Source organism: Equus caballus, chromosome 14 (genome assembly GCF_041296265.1).
Source record: "Equus caballus isolate H_3958 breed thoroughbred chromosome 14, TB-T2T, whole genome shotgun sequence".
Lineage (NCBI taxonomy): Eukaryota > Metazoa > Chordata > Mammalia > Perissodactyla > Equidae > Equus > Equus caballus.
Window position 1 is genome coordinate 37,698,785 of NC_091697.1, and position 26,221 is coordinate 37,725,005.

General features: G+C 40.4%; 1 protein-coding gene across 1 annotated transcript; it reads left to right on the forward strand.

Annotated features, from left to right (window-relative positions):
* The first annotated feature begins 11,307 nt into the window (after nucleotides 1–11,307).
* Nucleotides 11,308–14,089, forward strand: GARIN3 (golgi associated RAB2B interactor family member 3). Its single transcript, XM_001500948.6, has 2 exons — nucleotides 11,308–12,024; nucleotides 12,827–14,089. The coding sequence occupies exons 1-2, from the start codon at nucleotides 11,404–11,406 to the stop codon at nucleotides 13,979–13,981; spliced, it is 1,776 nt and encodes a 591-aa protein (XP_001500998.3). The 5' UTR covers nucleotides 11,308–11,403; the 3' UTR covers nucleotides 13,982–14,089.
* Nucleotides 14,090–26,221: the final 12,132 nt, after the last annotated feature.

Sequence of the window (26,221 nt, forward strand, 5' to 3'; positions counted from 1 at the left end):
AATTCCATCTTCTACCTTACTTTCCTTTTGTCATGTAACCTAACATATCCACAATCCAGGAATCAGGACACGGATACCTTTGGGCAGCCATTATTCTATCTGCCACAGTTTGAATTCTGGCTCCACCACCTAACTAGCTGGGAGACTGTAGCCAAATTACTCAAGAGCTCCGAGCCTCAGTTTTCATCTGTGAAAAGGAATAACAGTGCCCCTACACAAGGCACTATAGGGCTGCTCTCTGGCTTCCTTCCAGTCTCATCTCATTCCTTGTTCATGCCTTCTCATGTACTCACTCCAGCCTTCATGGCCGTTCTTCACACCGCTTTGAACATCTGCTTACTTTGCCTGAAAATATCTTCTCTCCCCTACTTTGCCTGGTTAACTCTAAATTATAAATTCCTTATGACCGTTGTAATTGTACATTTTGGAGGGTGATTTTTGGATTAATGTTTGTCTCCCTCACTGGTCTCAAAGCTCCATGATAGTGAGGACTGTGTGTGGTTTTGCTCACCATTATATACTCAGCCACCATCACGGTGCTGGCACATAAAAGGGATGTTTAAGAAAAATGTATTGAATGAATAAAGACCAAACTGGATCAGACAATTAAAAGAGACAATGACCATAAAACACTTAAGAGAAATATATTGAAGGTTTTTATTTTTTTATTTTTATTTTTTGAGGAAGGTTAGCCCTAAGCTAACATCTGCCGCCAATCCTCCTCTTTTTGCGGAGGAAGGCTGGCCCTGAGCTAACATCTGTGCCCATCTTCCTCTACTTTTTATGTGGGACGCCTACACAGCATGGCTTGACAAGCAGTGCGTAGGTCCACACTCAGGATCCGAACCAGTAAACTCTGGGCTGCTGAAGCAGGACATGGGAATTTAACCACTGAGCCACCAGGCCAGCCTCTGAAGTTTTTTATTTTTTAAAATTTAAATGAAAGCTCATAGAAGTTTCTCTGCGCTGCAGAGAGATGATTGCTTTTCTATCCCAAAACTTAGTGGAAGAGTAGAAAATAAATTCTTTACAATGGCACAACAAACAAAGCATGTATGGGCTCTGAAGACAGACGACCTTATGTGGAAATCACATCTCTGTCACTTACTAAGCTGTTTCTCTTTGAGTAAACTACTTATCCTCGCTGATCCTTAGTCTCCTTGTGTGAGTCCTTTTGAGGGCCGAATCCCATAAACTCTGTGAGTGGTGGGTGCGAGTCATGTATCTTGCCCTAGAATTAGTGCTTAGTTGAAGTGAGTCCTATTTCTAGCATGAAGTAAATAGCCAAGAAGTCTCGGTGTAAGCAGAGATGGCATATACTGGTCAGGGACAAAGAATGAAATAAAACAACCATTATTGCTAAAGAAGAGTTCAATTATCTAAAATTTATTTTTTTAGTGCAAATTACCAGACTACAGTTTAAATTCATTTCATATATTAGATGTCCTGGCATAATCAAGACACTCGGGAGGGTGGGGGAGGGGATAGTTTAAATGATTCCCCCTCCCACATTCGTAGGTTTTAAGGCATATATGTGGAAATACACCGCCCAAAAGATGGAGTATTTTTTTTCCTCTTGAATATGGGCTTGAGACAGGGATTGCTGTTTTCGCCAAATATCTACTCTCCCCTTCTTCTTGGGTAACTGACTTCCTGAAGGTTATCTCGGCATCTGGCCAGCTAGAATAAACACTACATTTTTCAATCATGTGACTGTTTTTTAGCCAATGGAACATAGCAGAAGTCATGCGCACAACTTCCAGGACATGTTCTTAATGGTAGTCATACTCTTTTCCTTCTCTTTTTCTTCCTTCCTACTGACTAGAATGTGGATATGATGGTTGGAGCTGGAGCAGCTTTCTTATATCATGAGGTGAAAATTGCATCTTGGGGACAGTGGAGGGTAAGATAGAAAAATTCAGGGGCCCTGAAGACTTTGGATCCTTCGTGCCAGCCTGAAATCACATTTTTCTTTTTTAACATAAAGAGAAATAAAATTTTGTTTTCTAAGCCCGTTATTTTGAAGTTCTATCATGAAGAACAAATGAAATTCTAACTAATACAGTGCTATATTCCAAACTAGATTGTAAACTCCTTTGAGAAGGGTAGATTTATTCTCAAACTGTTTTCATTGGGAAAGCTAAATACTATTAGTAGCTGTTGTAATAGGAGCCTTTCACTTGCGAAGTCGCCATGGAGTACAATCATAAGTAATTTTATTCTCCCTCCATAGAGCCTTCAAACCCACTCACTGTGCTTGGTCTTTGTTCCCACCTAAGTGTAACTTTAAGAGGCCCAATATTTCCCCATCACTTCCAGGAAAACATACATAAAAATAAATAATTCCTTTGTTTTGGTTTCTGAAAGTCCAACTCACGGGAGCTAAATTCAACAAGCTCTCACTTTCCAAAGATGGAACAATTTGGGCATTAAAATGAACCATAACTGCAATTGATTGAAGAACAATTGAAATGTTAAAATCATGAGTTCATAAGATAGTTGAAAAAAAATCCCAACCCATTGGTTACTTTCAGAGGATGCCAGAAAACCAATTTATTGTTCTGAAAACTAGAAAACAAAGGAAAAGAATAAAATATATTTCCTGTTTTTTCCTTAAGAACTATACCTCCATTTAATAATCAAATATTTAATGAGGGAAAGTCCTTCTTTAGAGAAAAATTCCAATGAATAAATGAAGGAGTAATAGAAATCACCTTTTTGCAATCCTAATGACATAATTGATCTAGGCAATGATCATCAACGGCTGCTAAAGTAACTATGTGAAAAGCCAATAAGAAAATTTATGATTTATACATTAGACTGACAACACTGTATCACACTGATCAATCTTAACATCACAAAAAGAGAAACAACTAGACATGACATGTCTCCTGATGCAATGTAATCGGAAGTACACAAAACCACCTAAGCAGAACTCTTGCCAAAAAAAAAAAAAATCAAATATTAATCTCATCAAACCTCTAGATGTAAATCCGAGTTTGCAGGAAACAAGAGAGATAAAGGAACACGACGAATGACACCATGGAGATGCAATTAGATAACTCCAGAAAACAGAAAATGCTAAAGACAAATGATCCTGTGTCTGCAACAAATGAGTCAGAAGGAGAAGCAATAGATTAAGAGAGTCTTTAAGGGACATATTGAGCATGTGGTGATTTTTGGATTTAGATGCAAACAAGTTAATTGTATAAAGACATTATGACACAATTGGGAAATCAGAACACTGACTGCATATTTGATGATTAAATTATTACTGATTTTTAAAGGTGTGATAATGGCACAGTTCTTATGTTAATAGTGTCCTTATTATGCACAGAAACTTACTGAAATAATTATTGTTAAAATAATAATGTGCTCAAGATTTGCTTTGTTATAATCCAGGGGAAGGGGAGAAATAGGTAGGGGAAGAGATGAAAAATCTTTGTCCATGAGTTTGTCCGTGAGCTGAAGCTGGGTGATAGGTAGGTGAAGGTTCTTTATTCTATTATCCTTACATTGCTGTATGTTTGAAAATTTCCATAATGGAAAGTTAAGAAAAGATAAAGACTGGTCCAGATTAGTGTAATAATCAAAACTCCAAACATACATTAATGAATGCTTTTTTTCTCAACCTAAGCATAGGTCTTCTTCAGGCTTCGATGCATGTTGCCTTTTCCACTACGTCCTAACTCCTCCTCCTTCCCTACACACTAGCCTGGCTCCTGATCCACCCTTTCAGCCTCAGGTCTCGGGGAAGAAAGGAAAAAGGCACAGCATTCAATGAGACTACAGCTGTAAGCTTGGGTTGATGCCCTCTGCATGTGGTGAATACACGCTCATTACTTTTTCTTTCACGGGAAGGTTTTGTCATGGTCATTATTTTCAGAGGGCTCTGACAGCAGTTCTCTTGGTGAAGGAGATGCCACTCTGACTGGCCAATGAGCCCAGCCCTCAGCTCTTGGGCTTCTGCTGGTCCACCTACCACGTGCCTTCTACTCCTCCAACTCTGATGGGGTCCCTTTGCCCATCTTGGTTGTCGTTGGGTGAATTTTCCTTGAAGATGAACTGCACGTCACTTATTCCTTCCCATGGCTCCAGTGGAAGACTCAGGCATCCTTGCCCTGCCATTGACGGATGTACCACTTGCCCCAAGTGCAGCATCTTCTCCCTCTGACACCAAATAAGCAGCTCGTCCCTAAGCTTTCACCATTACATTTCTCTAAATGGGATTTAGACACCAGTCCTTGTCTCCTAAACTCTCTAAGGCTTATGTCAAGCTCACGGAGGAGCCCCTTAAAGTCCCTGTCCCTTGGCTTCTGGCGGATGCAAGCACCCCCTCTCCTTCTGCCTGGGTGGGTTGTGAGAGGAAATGCATAGCACACCCAAATCTCTCTCTTGATTTTTCAAGTCTTGTTTTCTAAAGGCTAGAGGTGGGCGAACACTATTACCGGCAGAACCTGTTTTGCTTCTTCTTGCGTCAAGCATAGAAGATATAGTCCTCTATTTTAAGATAGGAAAGTACTTGATTCCTTTAATTATATTATTGTAGGTCTTTGTGGCGTCAACTGAAACTAAGTTGGAAAAGCCTCATTTAACATCTTATAGCAAAGAAAAAACCTATTCAACCTGGCACTACTGGATCCAGGTGCTTAAACAATGACATCAGAAATTTTGATTTTCATTTCTTAGTTTCGTATTGGTTTCACTCCTGGGCAGGCTTTCTTCCATAACAGCAAAATGGCTGCCAGGAGTTATAAGTTGACATTTTACTAGTGAAACTGGATTCTTTTTCCTGACAGTTCCAGCGAAAGTCTCAAAACTGTGAATCATTGGCCTGGCTTGGGTGACATGGTCCCACGTAGCTCAATCATTACGGCCACGGCAATGGAATATTCTGTTGTCTATTTCGAGGCTGCGTCCACTCCTGGATTTGGGGGTGGGACAGAGTCAGCCCTAGCCAACCACATGGGCTGAGAGTAGGGAGAGGTGGTCCTCCAAAGGAACCCCAGGGTATTGCCACTAGAGATGGTCGAATGGATGCCAACACATCAATAAATGATCTCACCCTTTCACTGACCTAAAGCCCATCTTCGTTGCTTTATCATTTGAGGCCCTACAATTCCAGTCCTCTTCTCTGCTCCAGGGAATAGCCATTTAGATAAGTGAAGATGCTTCTTATATAACTCCAGAGCCCTCTTGTGTGCAGGCCAAAGAGATCCTTTAACTGTCCTCTTAGGACGTGGCTTTGAAGCCCTTTAATTTCCCTGTGGTTCTCACCCAAGCTTGATCGTTTATTTGTATCTGTTTAAGAGCAATACCCAGAATCTTTTGGTGATTATGTAGTCTCTTTCTTCCGAAAAAGTAAAAAAAAATCCTTATTCCTTCTAGAGCTATCAATCCTAGAGAAAAAAAATAGCATGAGCACGTAGAGATATATGCACAAAATGTTCAATGCAGTGTCGTTTGTAATGGAAATGATCTATGTGTGCATCACATGTGTTGGTTAAATAATCTATGGTGCATTCATTCAATGGAACACTACAAGATCATGAAAATGAATAAAGTATATCCGTAATGTATTACCCTAAAAAATTACAAGATACATTGTTAAGATAGAAAAGGTGCAGACCAATACTCATGGCATAATCCTATTTTTACACCAAAGCCTTTTTTGTTTGTATTCAGGTATATGTGTATGCATAGGGCAACGTCAGGAAGTTTACATATCAAACTCCCAATAAATGGAGATGGAAATGTAGAGAGATGTTTCACTTTTTAACTTATATAATTTAAAAAGACAATATTGTGGGAGAATTTTTTATCTTCCAATTTAAAATAAAAGAAAAATATGTTTTTTGCAGAAATCCTTGGATTGATTAGTAGAAGACTGATAACTGAGGTGGCCAGGAAGCTTAGGGCTAATTTTTTGAAATACATATATACTTCTGGCTATGAAAGTAAAATATACTCTCTTCCTGGAAAAAGACCCTCAAACAGAAAAAAGTAGCAATCACTTCTGGTCTTATCCCTCAGAGAAAATCAATGTCAACGTTTATTGTACGTTCTTCTAGTATTTTCTCAGAGTCAAATTCAATATTTAATTGCAATAATCATCTTATCCCATTTCCTGGGTCGTTTATCTCTCTCTACCTACATACAGTTTTTGATTTTTATTTTTAATGTTAACTCTTTTATTACTTGTGCGTGTATTTAATTGCAAGCTTCTTTGGTATAACATGAAAGAAATACGCACATAGACTGAGATGGGACATTTCATGGCTTATAAACTTAGCAACATTGGAAGCCGAGAGAGGGAAACAATTATAAGTGATGAGCAGGACAGAATTTGGTCTCAGAGTGACGCTAAATATGGCTGAGCAGGACAGAAACAAGAAGGGAACAGATAGTGTAGGAGGGGAAGAGATGACGCTAGCTGGATCACAATGTTGAGAAATAAAATTATTTACATCACCTGTCTGGCTGCTTTTATGTATACCAGCTCATTTTCTTTTCAAACCCAAGGTAGAGGCAAACTGCTTTGCATACCGGCCCTCAGGGGAAGAGTCTAGGAGGCTGTGGTCTTTTTTGATAGCAGAAGGTAAGGCAGAAATCAGGTTGGCTTCCTGAAGTCCTAGGTACCTAGGCTAACCGCAGCTCATCCCACGCCGCCTCGGCTTAGCAGCATCGACATAAAAGTACTGTGGATTATATTTTAGGCTGGGGGATTTACCCGGCAGACACATCTTGTGTACAGTATGGAAATCTCCCCACCCTCACATCCTGCCTAGCTCACAGTGCCTTCTCAGGTGGCATACTCGTTGAAAAGGCTATGTAGCTGCCTGCTTGTCTTGTTTTTCAAAATAATAGATGAGGAACAAAAGTTATTGACTTGAAACTTCTTCCCATGATAATCATGCAGATTTCAACCACCCATAATTTTGTATGTCTATATATTCTCCGTACATCGTGTACAGTGTTTTGTGCTTTCACTCTTCACATCTCGTCAATCTTACACCAATTTAAAACGCACAGAAAACCATCTTTAGAATTGTGGTTTCGGCAGTTTTTCTTCTTACACAACATTGTTGGTTTTAAATATTGTGATGAGAATTATTAGATCTGCCATTCATTCAACTCATTCACTATGACTCTATCACGGATTTAATTGTCCTCCTGTTTTGTTCTCTGTTTCTTCAGTGTGTGTTTCTGTTGGATGGTAAGCTTTCTGAGCTTAGAATGATGGTTTATACATGCTCTACTATATTCCCTGTTCAGTAAAATTATCCAAAACTTGTGAATAAAAAAATTGTAAAGCAGGAAACATGTACTTTCAATGTCATATTAAAACATTATTTAACATGACTGCCTGAGGATTATTTAATTATCTAAGAGAAGGAAGTAAGACAATGTGGTTGGATCAATAAGTCAAGAATGAAGTATTGCTATTTATAATTTTTAACAGCTTTATTGAGATACATTTCACATACCATGAAATTCATCCACTGTAAGTGCACAGTTCAGTAGCTTTTAGTATATTCACAGACTAGTGTAACTGTCACAACGTAATTTTAGAACCTTTTCAACACCCCAAGAAGGCTATTATTGATTAAAGTCTCAGACTCTGTGAAGTTCTATAATAACTTACAGATTTTCGTTTAGAAGAGATGCAAATGATTTCTATCGAGTAGAAAAGATAACCCCAAAGGATATGATTTTATGGCCCTGTAGAAACTTAACCAGTTTGTATCTAACCTGGCATTATTAGCCCACATTCTGTCTCCACTGCCAATGTTTACTCCTCTAATTCACCTTTGAACCAGCTTTACCATCCTGCTGACTCCCTCACTGATGACTTAATTAAATCTTTGAAATGTTTTCATTCCATATTTGTATGAGAGTCATGTTTAAAAATTTTTGAAACGTATTTTGACAACCTAAGTCCTCTTAGCATAATGATAGTCACACAGTGGGCAATCAATAAATACATCTTGACTTACTGATCTCTGTTTTTTTGATAGGGAAGGTGTCAGACTTTTAAACTTTGGGGGTAAAGACTAAATTTTCAAAAGATCTTAAAGAAAACTCAGAAAATGCATTTTGAATGATATTTTGTATTTTGCTTCTCAAATTCTGAAATTTTGGGGCAGAGGAAGTTAAATTTGAATTAAGCTATTTATTTACTTCTTTTCTAGATCAAGACTTGAATTAATGAATATTCTAACAATATAATTTTACTGGCACGACATGATAAATATGTAGACTTCAACCATCCATAATTTTGTATGTCTATATATTCTCAGTACATCATGTACAGTGTTTTGTGTTTTCACTCTTCACATCTCTTCAATCTTACACCAATTTAAAATGCACAGAAAACCATTTTTAGAATTGTGGTTTCGGCAGTTTTTCTTCTTACAAAACATTGTTGGTTTTAACTTTTGTGATAAGAGTTATTAGGTCCGCCATTCATTCAACTCACTTACTATGACTCTATCATGGATTTAATTGTCCTCCTGTTTTGTTCTCTGTTTCTTCATGTCATGGCACGACATTATATAAATCTATAAACTTAAAATATTATTTATTTTTGGGTAAGTAGTATATACAATGGAAAAATATCTTGAGGGTATATAAGAGAATGCCCTGGAAAACTAAGTCTCCAGCCCACCGTTTCCCTTAGCCAACAAGCTGCTCCTCTTACCAGTTTTCTCTGCATCCTCTCACACGTACACACATACACACATTTTAAAATCTTTTATTCAAAAATATATGGCATACCATATGTGCTGTTTTGCAACTTGCTTTTTTAAATTACTAATATTTATTGAAAATTGTTCAACATCAGCATACATAATAATTGCCTCAATCAAAACATGTCTAGTAGCTGATCTCTTCTCACTGCTTTCACCACTACCACATGTCTTACCCATCATCATCTCTACAGGAGTCACCCAGTCTCCACTTCAGACCCCCTGCACCTGTACAATCTCTTTTCAACATGGCGGCCAGAATGATCCTCTCTCTCTATAGTTCAGATCACCTCCCATTTAGAGCAAAGCCAATGAGCTTGCAATGCCCTACAAGGTCCATCCCATATGATCTGCTCCCCGCCCCTCACCACAATTGCCTCTTGGCTTCATCTCCAACCACTCTCCCTCACTCCACTCTTGTCACTGTAGCCCCACTGGTGTTCCTCTAACACATCAGGCATGCTCCTACCTCAGGATCTTGGCCTTTGCCATTCCCTCTGACTGTGCGGCTACTGTCCCAGACACCCGTGTGGCTTTCTCCCTGACTTTTTTAGGTCTTTGCTCAGAGTCACTTCTTGTTGAGCCTTTTTTGACCACTGCCTCCAGCTCCCTACCCCTTGCCCCCACTCCCATCCCACTTGCTTACCTAGTCTTTTCTTTATAGTGCTTATCAGCATTGGGCATACCATATATCTTACTCATTTATTGTATACATGAAGCTCCATGAGAGTGAGGATATTTGTTTTGTCCACTGCTGTATTCCTAGCACCTAGAACAGAACCTACTACAAAGTAGGCACTTAATAATATTAATTAAATGAATGGATGAATTTATGCTGCATAGTGCTTGTGCATTTGTGTTCTGTTTGTGTGACCAAGTCTAACGTAGTTTAACCATTGCCACATTTGGGGACTTCCATATGCTTTTGGTCTCTTGTGACCTTGATGAAGTTGATTAACTTCTCTGAGCTTTGATTTCCTCCCCTATAAAACAGCAATGGTAGTTGTACCTACATTTTATAGGGCTCTTGTGAGGATTAAATTTTTTAAAAACCGTAAAGTGGTTAGCACCATGCCTGGCTTGTAGTAAGTTCTGAATAATACGATTATGATTTCTCTCATTATTAATCATTCATCAGAAATGAACTTGAGAGAAGAATATGGTTGAGTATAATACAGAAAAAACTTACTTCTTATTTTTAAACCTAATAGTGTTAACTTTTAGTAATTATCTCCATATAGAATACAAGCCACTTTGTTCTATTTTGGAGAAATCATTTTACATCTCTAGAAAAACATTTTAGCTCTTCAGAGCTAGAGAACTTTATCTTCACACTTCCATTTTATAGCTGGTCCCCAAAATAGTACTTGCTCATTAAATTTTGTTGACTAAATGAATAGAAGAATGGATTTCAGTGGGCACAAGCAAGTTCATATTAATTGAAAAGCTGCCATGTGCAGGTACTGCAGTAGGCACTGGGGATAGAAAAAAGAACATTATGGGGGTTGAAGTTAATTTCAAGACCTTCACATAGTAATCGTTGAGTTTGGGGGATATATTTTTATTTCAGAAGTTGTTTTCTAACTGGGGGAGGGGGAATTTGGATTCATCACCTTGTAACAAAGAAAGAAAACTCCAGAAAGAGGTCTTTGCCATATCTCTCTGAAGAGCTTTTCAAAGAAACGAAACATCAATGGTTTCTCAGGTAGACATCAAGAGCAAAGCAGCAGGCATACCAGTGTGGGAAATCCTATGGTGATTCAAGACCTCTACGAATTCCTGTGGTTCCCAGTAAGTCCCCACGTGTACTGCTAACTGCAAATGATTCCATATTTGGTGCAGAATGAGAGCGAAATGGTGAGCCATGCAGCTTGAGACAGAGAAAAAGCCCTTACCTGAGTCACGAGACCTGGAATTGAATTCAGCTGTGCATTCGGACCCCGAGCAAGATCATCCTGAGCCTCAATTCCTTGCCATAAAATTACAGTTTTAAACATTAGCTTCCATCAAATGATAAAATGGGTGAGAAAATCGTCCACACCCTGGAAATCACTGTGCAAATGGGACTCTGTTTCTTATAGGTAGCAGAAGCCCCTTTGGACCATTCATTCAACAACTTTTTCTGAGTTCTGGCCAGCACCAGGCTATGCACTGTGAACATGGACAACAGCAACCCCGAGAGGATCCTTCCCCTTATCAAGCACACAATCCACTTCCAGGATTTTATCCCTAGGAAATAATTCAACTGATGCAGAAGCATGTTTGCAGGAAGATGATCATTGCAGGGATACCAACAACAAGGAAACTGGAAACAATCCTGATATTTACAAAAGTGGAACGTTTTCATATATTTTGCATCCCAACATTGTGATTAGAAAGAATATCCAGTCTACCCACGCCTACACCCTGGCAGGGTCAGCCTGTCCCCTGTGGAGCTGGTGGTTTGTTTGAAGGGAGGCTGGTGACCCTGCCCCAGGGGGTGGCTGCTTAGAGGGACAAAGGGATGTGTGATGGTGACAGGTCACAAAGGACAGCGGAGGATAAATGTGGTGGTCTGAGGAGATGTAAGCAGAGCCCTGCAGGGAGATGGACAGTTGCCTTCACTCCAGCTCTCTCTCAGGGACTTAATTTGTGCCTGGCGGAGCTGTCTGAAATGAAGAGAACTATGAGCAGTGAATGTTTGTTACCTTATTACACAGCCCAAAGTTACCGTTCAATGGGCGTGTTCAACACCTCCATGGGAGATCTGCAGCGACAACTGAACAAGGGAGGAGAGTATGATATTTTCAAGTACGCACCAATGTTTGAGAGTGATTTTATCCAGATCAGCAAAAAAGGAGAGGTGATTGATGTACACAACCGTGTCCGAATGGTGACTGTGGGCATTGCATCCACCAGCCCCGTCCTTCCATTACCTGACGTCATGCTGCTGGCCCGACCAACTAAAGTCTGTGAGGAGCATGCCAGACCCGCCCGGCCCACCAGGAGGAGAGGTCACAAGGCCACAAAGACCCTAGAGCTCACCAGGCTGCTTCCCTTGAAGTTTGTCAAGATCTCCATCCATGATCGTGAGAAACAGCAGCTGCGCCTAAAGCTTGCCACTGGCCGTACTTTTTATCTGCAGCTGTGTCCCTCTTCAGATGCACGAGAAGACCTCTTCTGCTATTGGGAAAAACTTGTCTACCTCCTGAGACCACCAGTGGAGAGTTTCAGCAGTACGCCGACACTCCAAACTACAGATGCAGTGACCACAGATGATGACAAATGCCTAGTGGTAAGCATCTACAGAGACTCAAGAAAATGAGGCAGGGTGCTTTGGGAGGGCAGCTCTAAGCTGGTCCCACAAAGCCTTTGGTGCTCTCTGAGGCTCACCTGGGAAATGTACTCCATTTTCTAAAAAGCTCAGGGCCAAATGAGCCACCACTACAGGACTCACCACTCTGGGGAGGTTCCTAGTGCTTCTCTAAATTGCCCCACAAGGCCAAACTTCAGAGACCTTAGGTATCAGCTGCTCTGGTCTCATACCCAGGGTTGTAATCCCTTCTACAGCATCCTGATTGCCCAGTCTCTTCTTAAACACTTGCCCCAACCTGGGTAGTCTCCTCAGTTGTGAAACATCATTAACAATTAAGAATTCCTTCTTTCATTCTGTCTCCCTGTGACTACCATGTGCTGATTAAAATTGATACAACCTGCATGTGTGTCTGCACATGCACAATTTGTTTTAGCAGCCACCAAAATGTGAAATGTGTAGATCCTGTGACCTAGCAATCCCACTTCTAGGAATCTGTCCTGCAGACAGATAAGCACAAATGTGTAAAATAAAGGTGTATGAGGATAGGGAATTGCATCAGCACTTTTCCTAGCACTGGGATTGTTCAAGCAAAACTGAGTGACCCTTTGACAGGGTGCTCTAGATAGGATCTTGCATCCAATGGGAGATTAGACTTGATTTCAAAGGCTCTTCTAATTATAAGCCCTTGATTTGCCCAGCATCAGGATGAGAGAGGAGCAGACAGTTCTGGTCTCACTTTCTGTCATCTCTATTTTACCTGCCTCTCCTCCCCTTGGCACAGACCACAGAGCACCACGGAGAAGGAGACCAGGATGAGTTTAGACTTCACAAGCTTCGTGACGTGTCTGGAGCCAGCTCTTCTGCTTATGTTGGAGGAGAGGGAATCCCTCATGCCCCTCAAAGAATGACCAGGTCACCTATAGACATGAAAACTCCAGGGACGGCCAAAGGGGCAGCCACAAGCGTGGCAATAGCAGGGACAGCAACAAGCCCTGCAGCAGGCGCTGTGAGCCTAGCAGCAACCAAGAGTGGAGGTACAGGCCAGGTAAACACGGCCCTGGCAGGAGCCGCCACCAAGGGTCCAGGAGAAAGTGGATCTAGCAAGGCCATTGCAGGTGCTGCCAACATATCTTCAGAGAGTACGAATGTGGTCTTGGTGGGTGCTGCAAGTACATCTTCGCTAGGTACTTCCACTGGAACGACGGGGGCTGCCAGTGTCTCCCCAGAGAGCAGCACAAGTATAGTGTTTGCAGGTGCGCTGATGACCAACAAGCCTGCTGCAGAAAGAGCTGAAGGCCCCGCAATAGCACCCCTCGTGTCAACCTTGCAGAGTGAAGGCTATATGAGTGAACGGGATGGAAGCCAGAAGGTCTCCCAGCCCAACACTGAAGTCCGGAAGGAAAGAAGGGAGAGAAGAGAAAAGAAGGACAGAACTACCACTAGGAAAACTTCCCGTCACCACAGGACAGGTGAAAGTCACCACAGGACAGGAGGGGACAAGTCGACCAAGAAATCATCCTCCCACCGTTCCTTATCTAGCCATGGAAAAGCAAGAGATGACAAAAAAGAAAGAGGACAGAGCAACAAAAGGGGCAGAGGACGCAGCTCTCACAAGAGTGCCAGTCACGGCTCCACTGCAAAGGAGTCAAGGAGAGCTCACAAATTGGGGAAGAGCAGATCTGCAACCAGTTCAGGAACTGTAAGTAAGCAATCCAGTAGGATTGGCTCTTTCTTCAGGAGCTTCAGAGTCATTCCTGGTTCAAAAGCAGTGGTCACAAAACGCGATACAGAGGTAGACATTGTGGCTAAGACAGTAGAGAAGTGCAACATAGAGGCCAAATTGGAGAAAACCCCGGATGGCAAGGATGTGGAGATCTGCGGTACCATGACATCTGAGACGATGGAGACAATAATCATTGAAGCCAAATCCGTTTAAATAGGAGTCAGGGCAGGAAGCTGCAATGGAGAGCGGCCTCAGGGAATATCCCTAGAGAGTCAATTCCAGCTTTCTTTAATAAAGGAAATCGTACAACTCTAAAAGAAATGCTATCTTCTGTTTGAATTTCTATGCCCCCTAGTCTGGTAGTGACCTCACAGTGGCTTCTGTGATGTGAACTGTGCTGCAGCCTGAGACCCCAGCCTCCCATCAAGCAGAACCCCACCTCGCATCCATGCCCTGCAGAGCCAATGAGCGCACTACCTTGCCTCAACCCCTTGCTGCCTTTGGTTTCCCCAAGACTATGGCTGCAAGTCACAGACTATGAGCTGGCAAGCATCACCACTACCATGTCCCCATGCCCTTCTTCCTCTCCACCCTGCAGGTCCCTGAATATCGACATTCAGTCCAATCTTTACACAGGGAAGACAGAACTCATGTCTCCTCAGGAAATAATCAGGGGAGGAAAGGCGGGGTGCAATAGCATTTGTATGCAACCAGAATACTGAAGGTTCTAGATCAGGAATTGGAGTCTGAGGGCCAAATCTTGCCAACTGCCTGGTTTTGTAAATAAAGTTTTATTGGAACATAGACAAGAGCCATTCATTTACATATCATCTATGGCTACTTTCACATTAAAAAGACAGATTTGAGTAGTTGCAACAGAAATTATACGGTCTGAAAAGTCTAAAATATTTATTATCTGGCACTTCACAGAAAAGGTTTGCCCACCCTGGATCTAATCTTAACAATTCTCCTTCCCCCTGGGTATATACTCTGGAGAAACTCTCACATGTGCTTGCCAGGAAACAACTAGCAGAACGTTTATGGGAAATTGATTTGTAATAGCAAAACTCTGGAAACAGCCCAAATACTCATTGAACAGAATCAATAAATTGTAGTATATGCCTACCGTGCATATTATGCAGCAGTGAAAACGAACAGTAGCCATACATGTTGCCCTGGGTGACTCTTACGTAATGGTGAATAGAAAAGCAAATCAGAAAAATACGTACGATACACTTCCACTTGTAGAACAGTTCAAAAACAAGATCAAACAGTATGTTTGGGGGTACATATTTGCTAAAAGTGTAGAGAAGAACAAGGAAATGAGAAACACGAAATTGTATATAGATATCTATAGAGTACAAAAGAGGGAGGGGTGATCTGGGAGGTACACACAAAGAGCTTCAACAGAGTGGGGAGTGTTCTATTAAGCAAAGGGGTGAGTCCATGGTAATTTATTATTGTATCTTTTTTATTTTAACCTCTCCGAAATCAGGCTGGTTTTCAAATTGCTGTCAGCCAGGTGGCAGTCACTGCCTTAGAAACAGCCAGTTTATCTCACTTATGTTTTCCTTTTAATATATGCACAAGAGAGATAGATGACAAAATATCTGTCTTAAAGCTATCTTTCAACAAATATAAAATAAAAATTCTAAGTGACAAATACTCACAATCTAGGGACATGGAAAAGCTTTAAATATATTGTTAAGAGATAATACAATAATCCAAAATGCTGTGTACTAATGAACTATGTAAATTATGTATGCATGGGGAAAGTAATTCCAAAAATAAAAAATCATACTACACTAGAAATGAGATTATAAACTGTAAAAATTGTAAAAAAAGAAAGTATGTTGTCTTTTCAATTTAAAAAAAGTTGTAAATAAATTTCACGAGTTTATGAAAATCATTAAATTGTTAACTGCAGATGACAAAAGTTGGATTTACGAAAAATGATTCTGAGAACCACGTGTGTTTATATGACCCTGGGGGTCATCTGCCCAGCCTTGCAATTCTTTGCTCATTCTCCTCTGTGTGAATAGTGTCTACCAGGATGGAATTTGGGTTTCCAGTAAAATGAAGGGACTTTCTCCACAGAGCAAGTGTGTGTGGTAGAGGGGAGGAGGTGAGAAACAAGGCACTCCGGGAGGACTAGTGGTTTGGGAGTATCAGGGGAGGCCCTTCTTGGTTGCTCTGGTGAGTGGTTGGAAAATCCCACCTTGTGATTTCTGATATACAAAGACCAATAGATACTGGGGATCAAGGTGTCCTTGGAGTTGACTCTTGAAGCAGTGGGCACAGGTAGAAGGAGAGAAAGAGACATATTCTCAAAGAGCTTAGAGGGGCTTTGGGGAAGCTTTCTGGGAATGCGAGAGGTTTTAGGGTAGAGGAGAGAGACAGAGGTGAACTCTTTCCAAAGCCTTTCATTCAGAGCCCCAAATTTACACTATGCCAGAGGCTGAATTATCCTCGCTACATATGGCTTGAACTCATGAATCTGTAGCCCCTGGCTTTATCGTTCGTCCTTCTCTGAGCTTTGCTTTGTACACTCCCACTCCCATACCCCAAAGGGCTTCTTTAACAGGAACCTAGTTTGTCCACCATGCAGGGTGTTAGCTCAGCAGACCCACAATTTATACAAACGCCACTGAAGTAAAGTGGAGGTGGGGACTTGCCCACCACAACGTGCTCTGCCAGGCACTTTCTCTGCATTTCCTTTTCTATCTGACAGTTCATCAAGAGATGTATGCATATAAATACCTATGTATTTCAAAGCAACAGCTCTCTTCCTCTGGAGGGAGATATCAATTGGGGTATACCCTATCAGATACCCTATCAGATAAAGGCCAATATTTTTGACAGCAATATTCATCACCATGGTAGCAATTTTGCTGCTGCATAAACAAAGACATAATGGATGGTTGATTAACCAGTGTCCCAAACTTAAAGTTTGGCACACATACACACATATATACAAAAGATGAGAAAGGGATCTTTTGCCGAAAGCAAAATAAGGTCATTCAGGGAGCTGCTGTGATGGAGTGGAGTCTTTCAGATAGAAGAAAGATGTGCTATGGTGGGAAGAAGTAAGGTGCCTCAAAATATCGAAGGCAGTATCATGACTGGCAGGGTAAGAGTGATGAGGGAGACGCTGGAGAATGCAGCAGGGGACAGGCCAAAAAAGGCTTTGAGGTTCATGTAAAGGATTTTGAATTCTGACCTTAAGGTAACAGGATGCCACTGAGATGTTTTAAATAGAGGAGTGGCTTGATCAAATTTGTACTTTGTAAACGGCACCGTGGTGGCTGTGAAGAGAAATATTTGGGGAGGGATTGTTAATATGTGACCTTATGTCATGTCCTGTCTTTTGCCACAGGATCTATAAAATGAGGAGATTGGAGGGGATGTTTTGAAAGACACTTTTCCTTTTGAAATATCCATATGGGTTGGACAGTTCTTCAAGGAGGGACTTGTGGCCCCAGCTGCAGGGAGTGCTGCCCATGGACAGCCTTCAGCTGGTAGTGAGTTTGGAAATTGCCTCGGCTTCAGAGAACTCCCTCACTGAAGGTAACGCTCTTCCCAGACCGCACAACAAGAACTGACTGATGTGGAGAGTGAAGGTCTGGCCATCTTAACCCAAGGCAGACCAACTCTGAAGGGCCACTCTAGTTTGAGAGCTCCCCACAGAGCCTGCATCACAGCTTGACTTCTCCCTCTGTGCACCCCTGCTTCCAGCACTTCCCTTCCACAGGTGCTACTCCTAAGGGTACTTCCTAATAAACATCCTTCTCACAAAAATCCATCTCAAAATCTGCTTCTTGGAGAACACGATCTGTGACACTGTGCTCCTGTAATGTGCTGTGGTCTCCTCCTCTGACTCCACTAACCTTGTGAAGAGAGTTGGTGATGGGCAGGAAAGGAATAATGCATTGTATATGGTTTTGAATTTAGATAATTTAAAAATAAAGTACGTTTCTTTATTGCAAAATTGGGTCTATTTTAGAAAGTTTAGAGCGTGTAGATATAATAAAGAAGGAAACAAACATCCCATTGATTGCCTTGCTAATTCACTGTTTACTCAAAAATGGACTGATTAGACTTATGCTTCCAGAAAGATGGAGTACACATATTTTTCCCTATTCCTCTCATTTGTACAACTAAAGACCTAGGACATTGTATATAAGACAAGCATTAGAAGACTCTGAAAGGTGGAGGGAAGACACACCAGCCAGGAAATGAGGAACAACATGGTGGTGAGTTCCTTGGATTTCCTTTTTGCCTCATACATCCCAGACTTGGAGCTGAAGAAGCTGGCATTCCTGAAAATAAGTCCCAACAAAAACCTCTCTCTAGCCAAAGAACCAGGAAAGGAACAGCCAAGACAGACAGAAACCTTTTAGACAATGACTGCTCTAATTCAGCCAAAGATCACATGCCCCCCATTCCCCACCATGCAAGCAAAGGCCAAGTGGGCACTCTGGACTAACATCCTCGTGAACCTGTAGCAAGACCTCCAATACTCCCCCTGGGTGGTGTCATAGAATGAAAGGAAGGGAGCTAGGGCTTTTATCCAGCTAGCTGGTAGTAAAGCCCCTCTCCACTCTTCCCTCTGTCATTGGAGACCATGTAGGGAGTCGAAAATCTCACCCCTGCCTAGAAGTAATGAGAAGCCCCCACCTCTGGGATGTGTGATCTGAGGCCAAGCGGACACCTGACGTCGACAGCAGTAATAAGATGATACCCACTCCCCATTTCTCTGCTGGAGTAGTGTCAGAGGAAGCCTGTGAAAAGAAGTTTAAATAAGAGCTAGAGTCTCTTCAGATGATACAAAAATGTTCAGGCTTCAACCAAAAAATCATTTGTCATACCAAGAAACAGGAAGATCTCAAACTGAATGAAAAAAGACAATCAGTAGATGGCAACACCGAGATGGCAGATGTTAGAACTAATGACAAAGATTTTAAAACATCCATGAAAAAGCAATTAGAAATATGCTTGAAACAAATGAAAAAATAGAAAGCCTCAGCAAAGAAATAGAAGAGAAAAAGAATAACCAAATGGAAATTTTAGAAATGAAAATACAATAACTGGAAAAAAAAAAAAAAGCTCAGTGATTGGGCTCAACAGCAAAATAGAGGAGTAAGAAGAAAGAATCAGTGAACTGAAAGATAGAACAATAGAAACTACCCAGTATGAACATCACAGAGAAAATAGACTGGACAAAAAATGAACAGTGCACCAGGGACCTGTGGGACCAGAACAAAATATCTATTATTCCTGTCATTGAAGTCCTAGAAGAAGAGGCAAAAGGGTGGGCTGAAGAAATATTAGAAGAAATAATGACTGAGAACTTCCACAATTTGGCAAAAGACATAAACCTACAGATTCAAAAAGCTCAGTGAATCCCAAACAGAAAAAATCCAAAGAAATCCACACCAAGACAAACCACAATTAAACTTCTGGAAAAAAAGAAAGAAATCTTGAAAGAAGCCAGAGGAAAATGGTGCCTTACCTATAGGAGAAAGCAATTTGAATCACCGCAGATTTCTCATCAGAAACCAAGGAGGACAAAAGGAAGTAGCACGATGTTTTTCAAGTGCTGAAAGAAAAGAATAGAAAACTCAAAATCCTGTGCCCAGTGAAAATATCCTTCAGTAAAGAGCATCCACAAAAACCTCCAGTAAACGTTATATGTAGTGGTAAAAGATTGAATGCTTCCTTCCCAAGATCAGGAACAAGACAAGGATGTTCACTTTCACCACTCTTATTTAACATAGTGCTGGATGTTTTAGGCAGTACAATAGGCAATAAAATTAAATAAAAGGCATACAGATCAGAAAGGAAGAAATAAAACTGTCCTTATTTGCGGATAACATGACTATCTATGTAGAAAATCCCAAACAATCTACACAAACGTTCCTAGAACTAATAAGTGCAGCAAGTTTGCAGAATACAAAATCAATTGCATTTCTATATATTAGCAATGAACTTGTGTACACCAAAATTAAAAATACAATACCATTTACAATAGCTCAAAAAATAAATATTTATGTGTAAATCTAAAAACACTTGTACACAACTTGTATGCTGAAAACTACACAATGCTGAGGGAAGAAATCAAAGACCCAAGTAAATGGAGAAACATATCAGGTTCATGGATTAGAAGTGTCCACATAGTAAAAATATCAGTTTTCTCCAAATTGATATACAGATTTAATACACTGCTTATCAAAATCCCAGCAAGATATTTTGTATATATAGACAAGATTATTCTAAAACTTACATGAAAAGGGAAGGAAACTAGAATAGCTAAAATAATTATGAAAGAGAAGAATAAAGTGGGAGGAATCAATCTACCTAATTTCAAGACTTATTACGTAGCTACAGTAATCAAGACTCTGATATGGGTGGAGCGATAAGACACACAGATAAATGGAACACAATAGAGAACCCAGAAATAGGCTATACAAATATTCCCAACAGATTTTTTTATTTTTTAAAGATTGGCTCTGAGCTAACATCCATTGCCAATCTTACTCTTTTTTTCTTCTCCCCAAACACCCCCCGGACATAGTTGTATATTTTAGTTGTAAGTCCTTCTAGTTCTGCTCTGTGGGATGCTGCCTCAGCATGGCCTGATGAGCGGTGCTAGGTCTACACCCAGGATCTGAACTGATGAAACCCTGGGCCGCTGAAGTGGAGCATGCAAACTTAACCACTGGGCCATGGGGCCAGCCCCCAACAGATTTTTGACGAATATTCAAGAGCAATTTAAAGGAAGAAAGATAACCTTTTCAACATATAGTGCTTGAGTATAATAATAATCATAATAATATAGTAATAATAAATAATAGTAAATAGTAAAAAACAAAATAAATAAAATAGTAAATAAACCTTGACCTAATTTCTCTTTATCAGAAAAAAGAACTCAAAATAGATCACAAACTTCAGTAAAATGTAAAACTATAAAACTTTTAGGAAAAAAAACATAGCAGATAATCTTTGGGATCTAGGGCCAGGCAAAGAGTTCTTAGTCTTAACACCAAAAGCATAACCAACATAAGGAAAAATTGATAAATTTGATTTCATCAAAATTAAAACCTTTCACTCTTTCAATGATCCTGGTAAGACAATGAAAAGACAAGCTACAAACTGGGAGAAAATATTTGTAAAAGATATATATGACAGCAGATTGTTATCTAAAACATACAAAAACTCTTAAAATTCAACAATAAGAAAGCAAACAACTCTATTAAGAATGGACCAAAGACTTTAACAGACACCTCACCAAAGAAGATATACAGATGGCAAATAAACATATGAAAAAATGCTCCACATCATATGTCATCAGGGAATTGCAAAGTAAAACAACAGTGAGATACCATTACACACTTATTAGAAGGGCCAAAATCCAGAACGGTGACAACACCAAATGCTGGTGAGGATGTGGAGCAAGAGGAACTCTCATTCATTGCTGGTGGGAACGTACAATGGTACAGCCACTTTGGAAGACAGTTGGGTGGTTTCTTACAAAAGTAAACATACTCTTACCACAAGATACAGAAATCGCACTCCTTGGTGTTTACCCAAAGGAGTTGATAACTTAGGTCCACACAAATCTGCACATGATGTATGTAGCAGCTTTATTCATAATTGCCCAAACTTGAAAGCAGCCCAGATGTTCTTCAGTAGGTAAATGGATAAATAAACTGCAGTACATTCACACAATGGAATATTATTCAGGAATAAAAGGAAATGAGCTATCAAAACAAGGAGGACACACAAATGCATATTACTGAGTGAAAGAAGCCAATCTTTAAAGGCTACATGCTGTATGATTCCAACCGTATGACACTCTGGAAAAGGCAAAACTATGAAGACAGGGAAAAGTTCAGTGGTTGTCAGGGGTTCAGGGGGAGGTAGAGATGGACAGGTGGAACACAGAGGATGTCTAGGGCAGTAAGACTATTGCGTATGATACTATAATGGTGGATACATGTCATTATATATTTGTCAAACCCCACAGAATGTATAACACCAAGAGTGAACCCCAACATAAACTATGGACTTTGTGTAATGATGACATGTCAATGTTGGTTCATCAATTGTAACAAATGTACCACTTTGGTGGGGAATGTTGATGCTGGGGGAGACTCTGAGTATGTAGTGGTTGGAGGTATTCAGGAACTCTTGGCACTTTCCACTCAATTTTGCTGTGAACCTAAATGCTCCAAAAAATAAATTCTATTTAAAAATTCTACTTAACTTTTTGGTTGTGGAATTCCAAAGCTTTCCCCCAAACCCCTGGGAAGAAAAGCTTTTTTTCCTATTAGACATGACTTTTCAAATGCTCTTTGAAATGTGTGCAATTTCTAGGTCTAATTTGTATTTATAATCAACAATACAAACAGAGAGAGTTACTAATAGAACAAGTCAATGTCAAAGCTTAAGGAAACTTAGAGACCCTAAGATTCAGTGGTTTCCAAACTTTTGGTACAGTTTGACCTTTAAAAAAATTTTTATAAGAAATCTTAAATGGACCCTAGTGAACAAAGAGATGAAGGTGGAAGTGTTCTGGTTGAAAGTGGGGACAGGGCGAGCAGCCTGAAGTCCCACCAGTTTGGCTCCCCTTTGCCTTAGTGGACACCGGGAAAGCATTTCCCTGACTTAGAGGCTACTGATTTCTCCTGAGATTCTCATTTTACTGAGAGAAGATATGGCTTGCTCAAGGTTACCCATTGGGCTGGTTGAACTCCAGTCTATTGACTCTTAGGCCAGAGCTTTCTCCACTCTCTTCCACTCTGATTGAAAAGGAAGGTTCCTTAGCCCAGGATAACAGATGCTTGAGGACAAATTGGGCCTCAGGTGTCGAGAGGTGGAAGAGGATAATAAGGAAACAAAGAAAGTAGATTCAGAAGGAAGATAGCCAAATCCTGTGCAAGTCACAAAGACCAGAGTGTGTATTGGGGAAAGGAGGCTGTAGGGGTCTGAACTCATAAAATCTGTCTCTGTCCTTTGGAGGTCCAAAGTTCTAAGAAAAGTTCATTTTGGACCTGAAGCAGATGGAACCGTGGATAAAGACTTTCTCAGACAACTGCAGAGAAGCAGTTTCTAGGCTTGCATTGAGTTGGACCACTGTTTTACAGCCCCTAAGACAGTAGCTGGCATTTAGTAGATGACCAATAAATAATGGATGAATGAACAAACTTATTTTTTTATTTTTTATTTCTTGTGAGGATGCTTTGCCCTGAGCTAACATCCGTTGCCAATATTCCTCTTTTTTTTTTTTTTTTGTTTGAGGAAGATTAGCTCTGAGCTAACATCTGTGCCAATCTTCCTCTATTTTGTATGTGGGATGCCTCCACGGCATAGCTGAGGAGTGGAGTAGGTCCACACCCAGGATCTGAACCCACGAACCTGGGCCACCAAAATGGAGGATGCGGAACTTTAACCACTTGGCAACCAGGCTGGCCTCAGATGAATGAACAAATTTATTAGAAAATGAAAATGTCATTAAACTCTAAACTGCTGTCTAAGAGTGTATTGCCACCCATGCCTTCAGGAAAATAATTCTAGTCTTTGAATGATAGAGTTCCATGGAAGGATCTCTCCTCTTTAAAGGGTGGTATGTGAACTACTGATCCTGTCTTTATTTAAAATTGTAATATTTTGCCCATTATGGATTTTTGCCTTAATTTTTATCTCTAAAATATTGCATTAAAATATTATTTATCTTGCCTACTGAGTTTTGCTCTCTCTCCTTAATTTTGCAGCTGAGGCAAGTGCCTTGTATGCCTTGCCCTAGTCTCAGTTCTGAGGTGAAGTGATACTGAAGGCAGGCAGCTCATATTTGTACTCACTTGCCATTCGGGAAACATGGAGTTTTTCTTCTTTCTCTTGCTTTTGTTCAATATCCATCTTTCAAAAAATACCAGCACTGGCTATGTGTGAGGCAATGCTGGGAGCTGTCAGAGCTGATGCCCAGACAAGTCAGGAACTTAGCTATAGCCACAGAAGTACAGCAGGTGCATAATTACACCTTACGGTAGAGAAGTGCTGTAAGTACAGAAAAGAGGCTATGAGTGGGTATGGAGGTAATATTTATTTTGGTGAACTTGGAGAAAACTTTTGCAGAAGGTCACATTTGAGATGAACCCTTAAGAAGGATCTTAAATGGGTTGGATATAGTCCAGATCCTTTTGGGAATGCATAGGAAATAAATCAAGCAACCAATAAGACGGGTTGATTTGGGATGATTCAAAAACAGGTATGACAATATCATGGATACTATTACACTGGTGAAATTCCACATAATAATGTAAATGTGGACTTTAACCACAGTAACAGCTACAATAAAAAATTCAGTAGGGATTACCTGATTTTTGTAGGATTTTAAATCCATTTTAAGTTTTTCAGCCTGCAGGAGATAAAAGATTTTGTCCTCCAGTGGGATCTCATGTGTGAGACACAAATCTTTGTTTAAATGAAAGTGTAAACTGGGATAGTTCCCAAATGCCAGGGTTACTGCTGCCCCCTGCTGCTAAAGACAGGTGTGGCAGCCGAAGCAAACTGGGCATCCTGCCCCACATCTGCTCACACAGGTCTGGGTGTTGCGATTGTTGTTAGTGATAAGGTCATTAGCACCCATTAGACAACAACAAGAGCGAAAATGGTGATCAGCAATTGAAACTATACAGTAGACTAAAGGGAACAATGCATTAGCAATGACTCATCCAAAGTGCGTTGTTTAAACACTATATATGAGCTGACAAAAATCATACGATAGGAAGAAGCAGTGGCTGGAGATGAAAAACTTAATCTGCTAGCTTTCATTTCTTCTGCCTGGGCTGATTAACAAGTAAAGATACAAGGTAATTGACTAATAAGACTTCAGAGATTATTATTTATGAACCTGTCTACCAATGACAGAGGTAGCAAGACCAAAAAATCAAAATCAGGGTAAATGGCACTGGAACAATTGGGCTCCCACACGCAAAAAAACAAAAAACCCCCAAGTAATATCAACTCATCTCACACCACATATAAAAATTAACTCAAAAAGGATGTTAGACCTAAATGTAAAACTCAAAATTATAAAACTTCTAGAAGAAAACACAGGGGAAAACTGTGACCTTGGGTTAGGCAAGGATTTCTCAGATAGAACACAAAAAGTATGAACCATAAAAGAAAACAATTGGGGCTGGCCCCGTGGCCAAGTGGTTAAGTTCGCGCACTCCGCTGCAGGCGGCCCAGTGTTTCGTCAGTTTGAATCCTGGGTGCGGACATGGCACTGCTCATCAAACTACGCTGAGGCAGCGTCCCACATGCCACAACTAGAAGGACCCACAACGAAGAATATACAACTATGTACCGGGGGACTTTGGGGAGAAAAAGGAAAAAAATAAAATCTTTAAAAAAAAAAAAAAAGAAAACAATTGATAAATAGGACCTCGTCGAAACTAAAAACCTCTGCTCTTTGAAAGACACTGTTAAGAAAATGAAAAGATTAGCCACAGACTGGGAGAAAATATTAACAAAACACATATCTGATAAGGGACTTGTATCCAGAGTGTTGTTTGTGTGTGTGTGTGTGTGTTGGTGTGTGTGTGCATGCTCTTACAACTCAATAGTCAAGCAAATAAGCCAATTAAAAAATGGGCAAAAAATCTGGACAGTTCACCAAAGAAAAGATACACGTGGCAAATACGTATATAAAAGATACTCAACACATTTGGGCCAGCCAGGTGGCATAGTGGTTAAGTTCGCACACTCCACCCTCACAGTCCAGGGTTCGCAGGTTCTGATCCTTAGTGCGGACCTAGCACCACTTGTCAAGCCATGCTGTGGGAGCACCCCACATAAAATAGAGGAAGATTGGGACAGATGTTAGCTCAGCGAAAATCTTCTTCCAGCAAAAAGAGGAAGATTGGCAACAGATATTAGCTCAGGGCCAATCTTCCTGACACACACAAGATGCTCAACACTAGGGAAATCAAATTAAAACTACCACATAGCTATTAGAATCACAAAAAGTAATAATAAAAAGGAAAATACCAAGTGCAGGAGAGGATGCAGAGCAACTGCAACTCTTATCGTTTGCTGGTAGAAATGAAAAATGATACAGCTTATTCAGAAAACTGCTTGACATCTTCTTATATAGTTAAACACAACTATTATAAGGCCCAGCAATTCTGTTCTTATGTATTTATTCAAAAGAAATGAAAACATATGTCCATACAAAGACATCTATATGAAATTTATAAGACTGAAAATAACCCAAATGTCCATCAGTTAGTGAATGAATAAATGAATTATGGTACATCCACACAATGGAATATTCCTTACCTATAAAAAAGAAGAAACTATTGATACATGCAACAACACTCATGGCCCTCAGAAGTTTTACGCTAAGTAAAAGAAGCCAGACACAAAAGTCTACATGCTGTATTATTC

Bases quoted from the DNA above. Each gene is read 5' to 3' on its own strand.
- GARIN3 (XM_001500948.6), top strand. From the start codon at position 11,404: ATGAAGAGAACTATGAGCAGTGAATGTTTGTTACCTTATTACACAGCC. The intron at 12,025-12,826 runs GTAAGCATCTAC...CCCTTGGCACAG, and splicing joins ATGATGACAAATGCCTAGTG to ACCACAGAGCACCACGGAGA.